General features: G+C 36.9%; 1 protein-coding gene across 1 annotated transcript in view; it reads right to left on the bottom strand.

Annotated features, from left to right (window-relative positions):
* The window catches only part of CDH20 (cadherin 20), a 111,615-nt gene that overhangs the window by 17,841 nt on the left and 76,284 nt on the right, over window positions 1-17,490 (bottom strand). Inside the window, exons 5-8 of the mRNA XM_070749091.1 lie at window positions 14,867-15,034; window positions 11,744-11,931; window positions 7,125-7,378; window positions 2,351-2,487 (exon numbers count right to left, since the gene is read on the bottom strand). Of these exons, the coding sequence (XP_070605192.1) occupies window positions 2,351-2,487; window positions 7,125-7,378; window positions 11,744-11,931; window positions 14,867-15,034 (747 nt within the window). The remainder of the gene's footprint in view (window positions 1-2,350; window positions 2,488-7,124; window positions 7,379-11,743; window positions 11,932-14,866; window positions 15,035-17,490) is intronic.

Here is a 17,490-nt window from a genome sequence, read left to right as displayed (position 1 = left end):
CCCTTGGACAATGTTTGGAATTGGGGAGGGAAATAAAATTGGGGCACTGCTACTTTAATACCAGAACAGATAAGATTGACTATGTTACTGAATAGCTGTGAAGAAGATCAAAGCTGTATCCCAGAGACATGGCTCAAATATGATGCTGTTGAGACTTGTTGGTGTTATGTTTTAGTGAACTTATGTACATTGGATTGCATTCATTAGAAATGCAAAAGGGAAATGGTTCTATTTTTCCTTATTTCTTTTCTTTCTTCTACTATGAGCATAAACATTCTTGTTTTCCTTCCAGAAAGGTAAAGAATTGTATAACCTTAGAATATGGGTGTCAAACTGGTGGGCCATGGGCCGGATGCATCATATGCAGGCTATATCCACCCCAGCACCACAAAGGAGAAAAATATCACAATACACCACGTGACTCCGCCAGTTTGACACCTCTGCTAGTGGTGACACCAGTGGTACACAAGAAAATTTTGTGGTCCGCAGAAAAGTTATTTGAATTTTTTATATTGCACTAAATCAGGGTGCTTCAAACTACAGCGCCTGGGCCAGATACGTGCGATAAACATTTGTGTTGCTGCAGAGTCTCTGCCTTTGGGAGCCAGCTGTTTCCCCCACTCTTTTTCATGGTGGCTGCTTAGCTCCAGCAACTGCTTCCTGTTGGGGCCTCAAGATACCCAGGTAGGCATGAAAGGAGTGGCGAGTAGAGGCTAGCAAGATGCCTATTGATGTGAGTGACATCGAGTTGGCCATGCCCATCCAGGCACATGACCACCTTGCCATGCCCAATCAGCCATACATTAGGCAGATCATATTAGTGATCTGTGGATTTAAAATTATGAATTTAGTGGTCCCTGGGGTCCAAAGGTTTGGTGACCACTAAGAATATAGAGTTGGAAGGGACTTTAGAAGTCATCTAGTCCGATTCTCTGCTTGAGCGGGATAGTCTATACCTATGGTTCTCAACCTGTGGGTCATGACCCCTTCTGAGGTCAAATGACCTTTCACAGGGGTCACCTAAGACCATCACAAAACACAATTTCCGGCGGTGTGCATGCGTCGCCATCTTGTTTTCGCCTTTTTTTTTTGCAATATATTTTTAAAAAAATTGGCAGCGTGCATGCACACGTGCCCAAAGTGCTTGCACACCCATTAGGTGAACCCACTCAGTGCAGGAGGAAGTGAACTGGCAGTGAGGGAACTTAGAACCCACCCCTGAGTTTCCTAATAATTTTATTATTTAATGTTGGGGGGGGGGGTTGGTGTCACCACAACATGAGGAACTGTATTAAAGGGTCGTGCCATTAGGAAGATTGGAAACCATTTGTCATCTTGAAAGTCTCCACTAATATACAGTGATATAGCCTTGGTATAAAAATAGAAACATAGAAGAATGATGGCAGAAAAAGACCTCATGGTCCATCTAGTCTGCCCTTATACTATTTTCTGTGTTTTATCTTAGGATGGATATATGTTTATCCCAGGCATCTTTAAATTCAGTTACCATGGATTTACCAACCACATCTGCTGGAAGTTTGTTCCAAGGATCTACTACTCTTTCAGTAAAATAATATTTTCTCATGTTGCTTTTGATCTTTCGCCCAACTAACTTCAGATTGTGTCCCCTTGTTCTTGTGTTCACTTTCCTATTAAAAACACTTCCCTCCTGGACCTTATTTAACCCTTTAACACATTTAAATGTTTCGATCATGTCCCCCCTTTTCCTTCTGTCCTCCAGACTATACAGATTGAGTTCATGAAGTCTTTCCTGATACGTTTTATGCTTAAGACCTTCCACCGTTCTTGTAGCCCGTCTTTGGACCCGTTCAATTTTGTCAATTTCTTTTTGTAGGTGAGGTCTCCAGAACTGAACACAGTATTCCAAATGTGGTCTCACAGCACTCTATATAGCGGGATCATAATCTCCCTCTTCCTGCTTGTTATACCTCTAGCTATGCAGCCAAGCATCCTACTTGCTTTCCCTACCGCCTGGCTGCACTGTTCACCCATTTTCAGACTGTCAGAAATCACTACCCCTAAATCCTTCTCTTCTGAAGTTTTTGCTAACACAGAACTGCCAATACAATACTCAGATTGAGGATTCCTTTTCCCCAAGTGCATTATTTTACATTTGGAAACATTAAACTTCAGTTTCCATTGCTTTGACCATTTATCTAGTAAAGCTAAATCATTTACCATATTACAGACCCCTCCAGGAATATCAACCCTATTGCACACTTTAGAGTCATCAAAAATGACATAAAGAAATACACACAGAGACACACATAGAGCCTTTTGGAGTTGGGTGAGCAATGAATTTAAATAAATAATACTTTGATTGCCTTACTCATTTCCACACCTAGCACACTGATATTGTGCCATGAAATGTCTTCCCGATCAAGAGGTCTTGCAGTCATCAGAGCACCTGTTATAATGTCCACATAAAAGAAGCGTCCAGGATCACTGCTTCGATCAATGGAGTATCTGTAGAAGTTCACATTTTAAAAAAAATATTGTAGTTAGAACTTGCCATTAAGTGTAATTTAGTTCATCACTTTTTTTTTTTTTTAGCTCTGTGGACTTAACAGTAATTCAGTTCAGATGCTAATTTATATGTGTAGTTTACTGGCTCAATCACCTAATCCATGAAAAGTCTTTTAACATTGACTTTTGCAGCAAAAATAGTAGAAGAAATAATTCTAGTTCACGTTAGATTCCACTTTTCATCTCCTTTAGCAAAGAAAGACATATACGTGCTTTGCTGGTTGCACTAATGCAAGGAAAAGTGTTTAATTCTACTTATTAAATTTTAAAAAGGGTAAAAAATTAACATCCATATTAAATTAAGAAATATAAAATTATTGAATGTTTCTTAGACTCTCTTTGAGAAAGAATAAGAGGCATTACTCTTTTTTAAAAACGAATTTAGGACAATGGAAAACAATTAAGATGGGCAGAATTAGCAGTTGGTAACATTAGGAAGAATTAGATATCTTTCTTTGTTTGGTAATTGACCTTTGGAGACCTGAAAAGCAGTTAATATTCATAGGGTGGGGGAAAAAGCATTATTTAGTACAGTATGCAAACATGCTAATGAAATAACCACACCAATCACAATGGGACTTGCTTCTAAATATTCATGAATTTACTCAGGGCAGTAAAAGTGAAACCTTATTCATGCAATACAATCCCACAATGTTTCTACAAATTAAGCACTGATAGTTTCAGTGTGACATAGTTTCAGTTAAGAGTCTGCATAACACATAGTTGTTTCAAAACCATACAGTTATTGCACAACAGAGCCATCCGTGCATTTGCTGATTCCAAAGCCAAATTCTACAGTGTACTCAAAAAGTGGTCATTTATGTTTTCATTAAAAATGTAAAACATGAAAGTCCATTTCCTAACAACCTCCTCTGAGCATATTCCAGAATCAAGATGCGTAACATAGCTTTTGCATAATCCTGAAAAGACTGAATGCACAGTAATTACAGAATCAAGGAATTGGAAATTATTTTAACTTTAACTAATATTTTGATAATCTTATGCCTAGTCAATCCCAAGGGAAATCTGACATCAGCTTCTAAGTCCATTTTGATATCCTGGTTAAGGCACCATGCTAGAAACCAGGAATGCAAGTTCTCCCTTAGGCATGAAACCCAGCTGGGCGACTTTGAGCTAATCACGCCTAACTCACCATTTAGGGTTGTTGTTTTAGGGAAAATAGGAAGAAGGATGAAGAGTATTAACTATTAGTTAGTTATTAGATTAGGATTATTTATCAAAATAATAAAGATGAGCTATAAATAAAATAAATGAACATAAATTAAAAAGCTATATTAGAGGATAGCTCATCCCCAATAAACTCCACTCAATAAAATTGAATTTACTCCTGAATAAACATTCATAAAATTGAATATTCAAAATAAATAATCATCTTTAGAATGAGGCAAGATAATTAGATGAAACTCATGCGTCATGTCCCTTTTTAATGGGAAGAGTATAGCTTTTACCATTTCAATAGTAAAAGATTTTTATAAGAACTGAAAACAGAATGCAGTAGCATTCATACTTTATTTTATTTGCAGCTTTTAAAAAATAATCCATATACATTTGTGAATATTTGATTTTAAGTGTTATTTCTTGGAATTTCAATGGATTGCAGAGTTGTAGGATGTAATATAAAATAAACACAATTTTTTGACTAGAATGTTAGTTTAACATAATTGTTCCCATCACCCATCTCGTCCCACTAATAACTGTATGAATGTAAGGACACAAAAGCAACAAGATACAACTTGTTGCTTGTATCCCTACGATTTACATTGGCTGGTTCTTAATATGATTTGATTGCTTATTTGTACCTGGACTATCATTAAATGTTGTCCCTTATGACTCTTAATGAACTTCTCTTTTCTTTTACACTGAAAGTCTATGCACCACGACAAATTCCTTGTGTGTCCAATCACACTTATACAATAAAAATTCTATTCTATTCTATTCTGTTCTGTTCTATTTTATTATATTGTTTGAGTTATAAGATTGAGCCAAAGTTTAAAGTGAGAACACATTTCTTACATTTATTCCATTCGATGCCAATGAAATTAAACAAGTTTTAACTTTGGCTGGACTGTATCCAAGATCTTTACAATTCCAAATTAATTCTCTGCTTAGCTGACTGTCATCAAGAAAAGCTTGTCACTGTTGGGGACCAAGTAATTTCAGGAGACTATTCATCCAAGAAACTTCTTTCTCACTTTGTCTTCTAAACACTTTTTTTTTGAATTAGTAACATTTTCTGTATGGCATCCTTTCTTCCCCAGATTTTTTAAGGAACGTTAGCTCAGTGAAAAATGTTTCTAAATAAGTATCTTGGCCATATTGCTTTTACAGAAGTTAAGTTGAATTGACTTCCTGACTTTATATAGTATTAGTTTGCTAAGTACATCATTTACTCTGAATGTAGGAAGCAATATAAAATATCATGGTGTTGCCTCTAAGGCTGCTGCTATTTATTTCAGTTTATCTGGAGCTCAATGTTTTTACCTATCAGCATTTAAAATAGGCTCAGACTGCTAAGTAGATAAGAAGATAGGATATCTGCAAGCAGACTTTTTATAATGGTATCTGAGAATGACCTTGGGAGACAAAAAGGAGAGCAGCAGATTAAGTAACTGGGAGACAAGTGACAGCTGAGTCTAGAGAAGGATGGGACAACAGGAAACAACCCATAAAGAACCATCCTTAGTTTCTTGGCAAGGCAAGGGTGGGGGGAGATGTACTTTTAGCCTTGCAAGATTGTAGACAGCCTTGCAAGTTATTTCAGATATAAAGTATAGCTCTAACCTTATTGTAAAGTTATGTTAACAGAATCTTTCTCCTACACTCCATCTCTGGCTCAGTACTTTTCAATAAATCTTAAAAAGGAAACGTTCACATCACAAATCTGATTATGGAATGTTTCAGTATTTAGGCCAAAGTGTACCTTGGACTAAATCTGTAGAGTGTGTACCTATCCTTTAGAATAATTTTTAGGGAAAACTAGATTGTGATTAATGTGAATTCAAACAGTGCAAAATTCACTTTAGTGTAATTTATAAGTTGATAACAGGTCATAAGAGCCAAAATTCAGTTAGTGTAAGACTAGCATATATAGAGTTGTGGCTAGCAAGATTGAAAAAAGGAGCTAATTTTGAAGAACTGTAGCAGAATGTAGGAATCAGCTGGTACTCTCTGAATACAGATTTATCTATTTTTTACTGGTATCTAGGATTTTATTAATAAATATATAAAAATGTATATTTAAAAATTTTAATTGTCTATTTCCACTGAGCTGGAACCAATTACCCCATTTTCCACAGAAATATCGCTTTGATTAGTCAGATTCAAATAATGTGACCATTTTGTGGGATTCATTAAGCACATTAATTGAGACTAAATTGTACAAACACACATAGAGAACTGAGTTGGCAAAATGTAGAATCCCATCTACTAGGATCACATAACATCTATTTTCTACTTTGGTTGCCAGTTTGTCTTTAATATCTAGTACATTGCTTTTACTGTCTTAAATGGTTTGGGACTGAGCTAACAATTTTTTTTAATGAAAATCTACTGGGTCCTTCAACATCAATGTTTAATCTTCTCTTGCAAATGATGTCCCTACAATTCCTACAATCTTAACACATCCATCTTTTTTGTTTCAAAAGTTGATATTTTAAAGGATATCAAAAAGAAAGAGGAGTGAAACATCTGAATCTTGTGAAGTTTTTATAGTAATATATTGTAGATCTGGAATTTATTACCTTAACACATACATACAAACAGGCCTTATAAAATCACCCAGAATAAATCTCTTCCCCTGTTGACATGTAGACAACTGCATGTTCAACCTTGCTGTTGATATCCACATAAGAAAGATTCTGTTATGGAAGGATACTGGGTTGCATGTAAGTGACCATGCATCAAATTGTTTATAGGAGGTTATCTTTTTATATAATCCCTAGTTTGCTAATAAATTCCATATAGCACTTTAACATAATTAGCTACAAAAGATTATTGTAAAATGACATAGTATATCTGACGAAGAAGAAAACATTGCTTTGATGTTTGATTTGTAAAAATGTTACCTTTTTCAGAAAAGATTGATTACCCATTTCCAAAAGTCATTTGTTAACATTGAATTATTATATATTTTTTAATGTCTCACTCTTCCGTTTTCTAAGGATTTGTACGTTTTTAGGAGTGTATCCATTGGGATAACCTAGTGAGTCACATACTATGTTTACCTTGCAAAGACAGGACAAGAGATGGATTGCACAAACTATGCAATCAGCTAGAATACTGATTGCACAAACTATGTTTTCATCATACAAAATTTCTTTGATATTCCATAGTGGTATACAAGTTCCATGGTATCTATACTACAACAGTAGTAGATTTGTTTTCTTATATTGGAAAGACACAGGTCTGAATAAATGTTGATTTGGATTTTAATGTAAAATATGATGGTGATTTTGCTGAACAAACTAATAGAAGAATATACAATTGATATTGTATTCTATTTGTCATTGTGAATTTAGAATGATTGGAATGATTAAGGAAAAAAATAAAAATAAAACCTGATTGAATTGTTGATCACATCAGGGTCCTTGGCGTTCATAATTTGTATGGTGGTCCCAATGTCCACGTCTTCAGGCACTTCCACAAAATAAAAACTAGGCTCAAAAACTGGTGGTTCATCAACATCTTCCACACTGATATGCACAGTTGTTGTGTCACGGAATGGACCTAGATTCAAGAAACGCATTTCAAGGTGTGGATTTGCACCTTCTACTTTTAAAGTGTAACTTTTCTTGGTCTCAAAGCTCAGTGGCTGGAAAGAGAGAGGAAGAAATAGAAGACAAATCATAAAGCAATCTCTGCAACTGAAATGAACCGTTTGCTCCTACTTATCAATATCATTAAAAAAAAGCATTCCAACTGATTTTTATTCCAATCTATACTGTGGCGCTGTCTAAACCAGAGGTGTCAAACTGGATTTCTTTGAGGGCTGCATCACCATTGTAGTTTTCCTCTGTGGGCTGGTGGGGTAGTGGTGGTGGAGGTGTGGAGCAGGGAGAGACAGGACAGATGCCTCCTGCAGCAAGGAACTGTTGGCTTACCTGGGGCCGGTGGTGGTTGCGGTGGGGCCGGCAACACAAGGAGGCCACCATTGTGGGGTGGAGCATGGGCAATCTCATGTGAGGGAGCGAGATTGCCCAAGGTGCATTGCAAGTGGCACGCAAGTGCCGGTGAGTTCGGGGGCGGGCCCGGGAGGGAGGTATATAAGTGGCCTCCCCTGGTGCTGCCCACTGTGTGATCTCCTTTAGGGCACCTCTTGGGAGGTGATGGACAGCCCCTCATCAGAACTACAGGGTTGGGCCGGGCTGGGTGAAGGAGGGGGGTCACCCTTGGGGCTTGCTGGCCAAGGCTTTCCAGAGACTGGGAGCAAGCTGTCCCACATGCCAGGTGGCATGGCTTGGATATTTGTTTGTTTGTTTGTTTATTTGTTTGTTTATTTATTTATTTATTGGATTTGTATGCCGCCCCTCTCCGGAGACTCGGGGCGGCTGACAGCAATAATAATCCAATACTAAAAATGATTAAAAACCCATTAATATAAAAACCAAACATATATACAGACATACCATGCATAAAATTGTAAAGACCTAGGGGGAAAGAGTATCTCAATTCCCCCATGCCTGGCAGCAGAGGTGGGTTTTAAGTAGCTTACGAAAGGCAAGGAGGGTGGGGGCAATTCTAATTTCTGGGGGGGAGTTGGTTCCAGAGGGTGGGGGCCGCCACAGAGAAGGCTCTTCCCCTGGGTCCCGCCAAGTGGCATTTTTTAATTGATGGGACCCGGAGAAGACCCACTCTGTGGGACCTAACTGGTCGCTGAGATTCGTGCAGCAGAAGGCGGACCCTGAGATAATCTGGTCCGGTGCCATGAAGGACTTTATAGGTCCCCCTCCCCCAGGCAAGGAGCTTTCACCCAAGAGTTGCTTAGAAAGTTTTTTGGTAGTGATACCACCCCGTTCTAGTTTTCACCTCTGCAAGTCTTTAATTAAATATATAAATAAAAGTGACCTCCAAACCCATCATCTGTGTTTGCATGTTACTCCGCCTCCACTGCAACCTGCTGGCCAAACAGGGTGCACGGAGGCTCTGTGAGGCACCCACATGGCCCATTTTCGGCCTGAACAAACTCCTTCAGCATTTTTGCTGGCAGAGGCATTCTAAGCCAATTCTTTGATATTTAAAGACCAGCCTTGCAGGCCAGATTTAAGCACTATGCAGGCCAGATCTACCTATGGGCCTTGAGTTTAACTTATCTAAGCTTATCCACACATGGTGTTGGAGAGATCTATTTCATTCTGTTATTTAAATATTTTCGAATCTCCCGTTCTTCCCATTCTGTTAATGAAAAAATAACGGCAGGGGTTTTGGTAAATTCTTGCTCAAAAGCAAGCCAGGTACAGTTCCGATGAACCACACTGGTTAAACGCAATAAAATAACTATTCTACCAAGACTAGAATTTAATATAATGTTTTATCATCTTTGGTGGACATGTCGGAAAGCTAAGAAAGTTTGAAATCAAATAGCATTTAGCATTTAGACTTATATACAGTTTCATAGTGTTTTTACAGCCCTCTCTAAGTGGTCTACAGAATCAGCATATTGCCCCCCAAAATCTGGGTCCTCATTTTACCCACCTCGGAAGGATGGAAGGCTGAGTCAACCTTGAGCTGATGGTGAGATCTGAACTGCTGAACCACAGCTAGAAGTTAGCTGAAGGAGCCTGCAGTGCTGTACTCTAACCACTTTGCCACCCTGGCTCTATCAAAATATTTATGTTTCAGAAAATTTTGAAAATATATGTAAAATTGAAACCTGAAGGTTTTCTTTTGGGGGTGGAAGATAAGGAATTGGAAAGAAAACATGGGATTTAAAAAAAAAAATATGACATTGGCTGCAATGTCATATATATAGTTGTTGCATGCCAAATATGAAAAGTTATACAAATATGAAAAGAATAGATTTTTAAATTAATGGATAGCAAAGTGGACTGTTTTGCTTAGAGACAATGATTTGACTATGTTATATAATAACATGGAGACTGATTTCTTACAAGTTAAGGAGAAAAATCAACTTTTGACTGTAGGATTTCAGGATTAGATTTGATTTGATTGGGTTAGAGAAATACTATAGCTTTTAAGATATATGGTTATTCACATTTGACAATTTATTTTCCAAAATTTTATTTGACAATAATGGTTTATTCATTTTTAAACCTTACAATTAAAATTATACTAAATTTTAATATAGTAAAATTAAGAAAATATTTTCTGATTGTTGATGCTTTAGAAAGTTGATTACTAGTATTCTAAGATATTGGTATTAGATTAAATTTACAGAGAGGTTATTGAACTGTTATTATCTCCGGACTTTTAAAAGTTGGAGCTTATTTTGGTTGCAAATGTGTTTGCAATGGGCTTTTTGTCAATTTTAATTTGTTTTGCTATTCCTTTTCCCATTTGTTAGTTTGTATTTTTATGTTTGTTTTGAAATTTAATAAATATATTATTTAAAAAAAAGGATTAGTAGAAGCAATCACATTAAGTATATATCAGAAGTGTATAGTATAGTAGGCTCCACATTTTTACATTTTAATGGCTATAATAATCTGTGCTTATATACTATTAATCCCATTGATGTTAATGGAGTTATGCACAGGCTTAAGCATTCCAGTGAAACTAATGAGTTTCAAATATATTATGTTTGCTTAGTTTATAAGCCTTCTATTACTATTGTCGAAACTCTTAAAGAGAGGTCTTTATTACAGAGAAATGGAACAAAATGAAAAGCAACATGCTAGGCTCTCCCTTTTGCAGATCAATTTCTATTCCACGCTGAGCTTTCATGCTTTTTTGTTGGGCATATTCTACCTCAGAAGAAAATGACACCGATAATTGTATTGCACTATACGTAATGTTTTGCCTTTTATGTGTAACAGTAAAAGGGTAATTAAAACGAATCCTTGTGACAACAGCAAAGCAGATTCTAGGAATGACCAAAGAATCTTCGTAAAAGTGGATGTTGGAATGGAGGTTGTGAAAATCTTATACCACATTACGAGGCCTCCAGCTGGTAACTTAATTTCCAAGAATGCAGTGGTTATGTGCTCTTTACTTTTACATAATGGATACTTTGCTGAATATTAGCAAAATGGAATCCTTTTAATCGGCACAGACCTTGATCAAAACAAAATGCCTACTAGTTCCAGAAGTTGCTGGTTTAGAAACAACCTCTAATTTGGAAAAAAGTTTATTTTCACATTCATGCGCTAAGCAAGGTCAGATCCAGGTTTAATAGAAAATTGTTAGCATGCATTCACATCTCTGTGATGGCTACTATATGTAAATTGTATACATATATATGCACATTTCTTAATACAGGGAATATAACCAAGAATGTCAGAAGTTAAATAGAATAGAATAGAATAGAATTTTTTATTGGCCAAGTGTGATTGGACACACGAGGAATTTGTCTTGGTGCAAATACCAATTCCTCCCAGTCTGGACCAGTTCTTCTATCAGTGTCTCACTGCTAGCTGTTAACCCTGCCAATATTTTACAATCCCTGGTTTGTAGAGAAGACCTGATTTATTTATTTTTATTTATTTATTTTGTCCAATACACAATAATACACAATGAATGTTATAGAGGATATAGTAGAGAAGAAATACGAGATATTGGAGAGACTATAGGACAGGGGACGGAAGGCACTCTAGTGCGCTTATGTACACTCCTTATCATCTCCTTATCCTTATCGGACAAGAGCGAACAAAGTTTGGTCTGGAATGCTTACTAGTGACCATAGATAGGCCACTACCTTTCAATCTAACCCTTCACTGAGACTGTGGAGAAAATAAAATTGGAAGGGACACATCCTTCCTTAAGCTTGCTGCAAAAAAAAAAGAAAGCAATTTGTTTGTCCCTTGGCAAATTAGTAGCCTGTGTGCAGAATGCCTCACTTAATCTGAAAGATGGAAAAAGAATTATTTCTTGCAATGGTGCGTTTGTGTTTCAGTTACTTCAGTAAATCAAATAGCTGGCCACAAGAGATTTGCCACAAATATTAAGAGAGTGCTGTGTTCAAAAGTGTTTGCATGCTTTTGAGAAAAAAAAAATTGATTACCTTTCTCACAGTGATGATGCCAGCTTGGTAATTAAGATCAGTGGTAATATCAAAGACCTCCAGTCCATCTCCATCCACAAAGCTGTATTTCATCTCAGCATTAATACCTTCGTCCAAGTCTTTAGCAAGAACACGACCCACAGTGGAACTGACTGGAGCAGATTCTAGTACGTTCATCTGATAATGTTCTGCAGAAATAAATAAAGAAGAAAAAGACAATGATTGCCAGGAACAAATAAATAGAAACATAGAAGATTGACGGCAGAAAAAGACCTCATGGTCCATCTAGTCTGCCCTTATACTATTTCCTGTATTTTATCTTAGGATAGATATATGTTTATCCCAGGCATGTTTAAATTCAGTTACTGTGGATTTACCGACCATGTCTGCTGGAAATTTGTTCCAAGCATCTACTACTCTTTCAGTAAAATAATATTTTCTCACATTACTTCTAATCTTTCCCCCAACTAACCTCAGATTGTGCCCCCTTGTTCTTGTATTCACTTTCCTATTAAAAACACTTCCCTCCTAAACCTTATTTAACCCTTTAACATATTTAAATGTTTCGATCATGTCCCCCTCTTTCCCTTCTGTCCTCCAGACTATACAGATTGAGTTCATGAAGTCTTTCCTGGTAAGTTTTATGCTTAAGACCTTCCACCATTTTTGTAGCCCGTCTTTGGACCCGTTCAATTCTATCAATATCTCTTTGTAGGTGAGATCTCCAGAACTGAACACAGTATGGAAAATGATCCAAGCTAAATTAAAACTCCTAAAGATTTCAGTGGGAGAATGTAAAGAAATGATGTAATAAAAATTAGATAAATTTATTATCATAAGCCGTGGGGCTACAATAGCAGGGTGAAATGGTGGTAAATACATGTGTGTGTTTGTTTGTTTTTTACAATTGTGTAACCATTCACGCACACAGGTCTGTCTCTTGCAAGTAGAGTTTGACTACAAGAGAGAAACATCTGTATGCAGTGGCGAATTAAGGCTCACTAAGCACTGACAAATCCTGATGCCCCCCTCCTAGTTTTATCATTTTTAAAAATAAATATTCATTATTATGTTTTTCTTTCTCAACTTTATGGTGCCCCTTTGGGCCTGGTGCTCTAAGCATGTGCTTAGTCTGCTTAATGTTTAATACACCACTGTCTCTATGGCTTTGCTTGACAATGGTATTGAAATAATTGGCTGTTATTTTCTTTCAGAAATTTTTCTTTTTAGCGTACAGTCCTGTCATTTTTGCCTCTAGTCCTCCTCCCTTTTCTTAGACAACCCTGAAAATTGGGTAAGACTAGGTCCTGGGAACACTGTGGCTGCACTCAATAGTGGGTTCTAAAACCTTTTACTACCGCTGGCTGTGCTGGACTTTGATGCTGTTTCCCCTTCCTTGCCACAATGGAAGGATTAGCCTAGTCTGGATTGGTGAAAAACTTCAAAGGATGTCTGTTTCAGCAACCAAGATGCCTGCCACATTTAGAGCTTAGGCCCAAAGACGAAGCTGCACAAGCAGAAATGTTTTCATTGTCTGTCTTACACCTGTGTAAGATTGATTCGGTCCAGCATCAGGCATTTGGCAAAGCTCTGACATTGTCTTGGGACTGCTTGGGCAGATTTGCCAGCATGGAGGTGACTGCTTTGCTGGTGGAGTTGGTATTTCTTCTGCCATAGGTGATAATAAAAGAGGAGAAGCTGAGCTATCCCAGTGGATCCAGGCCACAAATAGACACCAAAATAGTAATCAGCTTAGAAACAACAACAATAAGAACCATTTCTTTAGAATGCTTTCAGCAGTCATTTACAGTACCATTCTCTTGAAACCCTGATCCTTTCTTCAATAATAGCAATAACAATAACACTTAGAGTTATACAGAGTTCTGCAGTGCTTTACAACCCTCTCTCTATGGTTTACAGAATCAGCATATTGCCCTCAACAATCTGGGTCCTCATTTTACTGACCTTGTAAGGATCGAAGGCTGAGTCAAACTCCGAGCTTGTCAGAGCAGAGTTACCCTGCAATACTACATTCTAGCCACTGTGCCACCATGTCTCTTATTTTATAATATAATTGAAATTACTCTACAGAATATTCTGCTCTTAAATTTCTCCATTTTGAAGGTCACAATCTTCTCATAGTGCCTTCAATCCCAGGGTAACTTTACCTCCTGGTTTGACATAAGAAGCTGTGATGGTGCAGTGATTAGAAATGTATTGCAGGGTAATTTTGCCAATTGCCAGGCGTTTGACAGTTCGATTCTCACCAGCTCAAGGTTAACTCAGCCTTCCATCTTTCTGAGGATGGTAAAATGAGAACCCAGATTGTTGGGAGCATTATGCTGAATCTGTAAACTGCTTAGAGAGGCCTGTAAAGTGCTATGAAGTGGTATATAAGTCTAAGTGCTGCTATTTTTATGGTAACTTGCTCTGCTCCCAGACTAACGTTCTTCATTGTCTTTTTTCTTCTTCTATCTCTAACTCCTTGTTGTCACATCTATCACCTTCTTTTTACATTATCCAGCGTGCATAAAATTCCTTCTGTTTTCCCCACATTCCTTCTATTTCATGCCACCCTCTTTTCTCAGAAAAATATGCACAATTTCACATAATGCCATATCAATATGTTTTGCCTAGATGTTTAGGAAGTAAATATTTTAAACAGCAAGAGGCTTCCATGTTGTTTCAAGCTGTGGCTAAACTGTTTTTCAACACCTCAGATGCTGAACGCTTTTCAGATTATTTTACAGGAATAAATAGGTTTCAAGACATATTTTCATTTTCAGGATCATTATCTTTGTATGTCTCTTTCTTTCCCGCCTTTTGCTTCTTTGTCTTATATTTTACATTGTAAACTTTCAGTTCAGGGATTTATCTTGCTGTTACTTTTGATGTACCTTGCAGATTGATAAATACAAAATAAATATAAAACAGGTATTATTATGCAAAATAAATAAAATCACTATTTCTTCTTTATATAATTCCACAAAGATTTTCAGATTATAGCCAATGCTTACTGGGTGACAAGCAAATAATAATGTATCGGCTGAAGCATACCATCAAATTGAAAGATTCGTTGAGAAACTGGAGGACAACAAAATACAAACCATGGACAGTACTTACTTTGTGGAAATCTAGGTGGATTATCATTAACATCAGAGAGAGAAATATTGACTGTGGTTGTCCCGGCTAATCCTCCCAGCTGTCCACCCATGTCTTTGGCTTGGATAATAACTTCATAATATTCTTTTGCTTCTCTGTCCATATTCATTAGTGCTGTCCTAATTAATCCTATGGAAACCACAGAGAATAACACAGGAAAAAAACCCTCAATTGAATAAATAACCGTATGTCAAATTAACAGGAATTAGCCTTGATGAGAAAATTCAGGCAGTTCTCGACTTACAGTCACAATTGAGCCCCAAATTTCTGCTGTTAAATGAGACATCTGCTAAGTGAGTTTTGTCTCATTTTACGGTCTTTCTTGCCACAGTTGTTCCATGAATCATTTCAGTTGATAAGTCAGTAACCCGGTTGTTAAGGGATTCTGGCTTTCCCATTGACTTTATTTATTTATTATTTATTTATTTATTCGATTTTTATGTCGCCCTTCTCCTTAGACTCAGGGCGGCTTACAACATGTTAGCAATAGCACTTTTTTAACAGAGCTAGGCTATTGCCCCCACAATCCGGGTCCTCATTTTACCCACCTTGGAAGGATGGAAGGCTGAGTCAACCTTGAGCCGGTGATGAGAGTTGAACCGCTGACCTTCAGATCTATAAGTCAGCTTCAGTGGCCTGCAGTACAGCACTCTACCTGCTGCGCCACCCCGGCTCTATCTTTGCTTGGGGAAAGGTTGCAAAAGGTAATCACCAAACATTGGGGCACAGCAATGGTCATAAATATGAACCAGCTGACAAGGATCTGAATTTTGATCACTATTCCATGGGGATGCTGCATTGGTCATAACTGTGAAAAACGGTCCCAAATCACTTTTTTCCAGTACCATTGTAACTTTGAATGGACACTAACCAAACTGCTATAATTTGAGGACTACCTGTATTGCCTTTTCAAACAATTATTTAAAAAGATTTCCAAGAAAGAATGATCTTTTATCAACTGGGGACTGATTTTGTAATTTTGGATAACTCAAAGCAATTGGTATGAAGAGTTATCTCAGCAGACAATGGATTTCTCTGATTATAGCAAAGAATCCTGTTTGTTTTTTAAATATAATTTAATTTTCAACAGGAAATGGAAAAGAAACATAACAAACAAGCTTTTCAATTAACAATGTGGCAATTACTATTTGAAAATTTCATATTTTTCTTCTTCCCAGAGATGCAACAGACATTTGCATTTTAATATAGTGATTTAAGTCAAACACATATTTAATTAATTGTAATACCATTTCCTTTTAAATTAACATTGTATTTCTGATCTGCACCGCATGCATATCTGATGCCATTAGAAAGTCAATACATTGTTGTTGGATTCTTTTAAGAAATTTTGACTGGATGTTCAGGCTATTACATAAAAAATGCTTCAAAACTTTAATATGATGCTCCCACACTGCTTAAAGAGATGCCAATGCTTTCCCCCTGGAATCTGGTGAACAATTAAGCCAATTGCAATTAACAAGTATCTCAAGTGAAACAGAATTTGGACCAGCACAATAGAATGGGCAAATCTGCTCTAGAGAATACAAGAAGATGGTAATATTCATTGAAAATTTTTCCATCTCTAATTAACATCTGAGTTTGTGGAAAGCAATTTTCTTTCCTGAGAACTTTACTGAAAGGAAGCATAAGCAAGGTTGCTTTAAGAAATCCTGCCAAGATCAACTGCTCCTTTTACTGATGCTCTTGGGTGTAGAACAAGAATCAGACGTCCTTAAGGTGTCCTGGCAGTTTCACGGTTGAACAGGATTTAAATGTAGGTTTACAAAATTCACCAGTTTTTATTTTTATTTTATTTAAGAATTTGTGTAGCTGCCCATTTTACATCAGTGAGTTTAAATGACAGAGGATTAAATCCAACAACAACAAAAAATAGTAACAGAAACAACAATAACTAATATAACTAATATGCTCAGTCCTAAGAATATTAATTCAATTAAAATTAATATTAATTAGAAACATAGAAAATTGACGGCAGAAAAAGACCTCATGGTCCATCTAGTCCGCCCTTATACTATTTCCTGAATTTTATCTTAGGATGGATATATGTTTATCCGAGGCATGTTTAAATTCAGTTACTGTGGATTTACCAACCATGTCTGCTGGAAGTTTGTTCCTAGCATCTAGTACTCTTTCAGTAAAATAATATTTTTTCACTTTATTTCTAATCTTTCTCCCATCTAACCTCAGATTGTGCCCTCTTGTTCTTGTGTTCACTTTCTTATTAAAAACACTTCTCTCCTGAACCTTATTTAACCATTTAACATATTTAAATGTTTCGATCATGTCCCCACTTTTCCTTCTGTCCTCCAGACTATACAGATTGAGTTCATTAAGTCTTTCCTGATATGTTTGATGCTTAAGACCTTCCACCATTCTTGTAGCCCATCTTTGGACCCGTTCATTAATTGATTAATACAGCACAAACAACAAATCTACCAATAGACCGGTGTAATCTTTTAGCCCCAGGCATGAGAAAATATTCAGGTCTTTGATGCCCTACAAAGGATTAAAAAGATCAAGATCAGATTGTCTCTTGAGGGATGAGAAGACAATGCGGTTCCGTA

This window comes from Erythrolamprus reginae, chromosome 3, assembly GCF_031021105.1.
Source record: "Erythrolamprus reginae isolate rEryReg1 chromosome 3, rEryReg1.hap1, whole genome shotgun sequence".
NCBI lineage: Eukaryota > Metazoa > Chordata > Lepidosauria > Squamata > Dipsadidae > Erythrolamprus > Erythrolamprus reginae.
The sequence above is the reverse complement of the archived record's forward strand: the minus strand, read 5'-3'. Positions and strand labels throughout refer to the sequence as shown.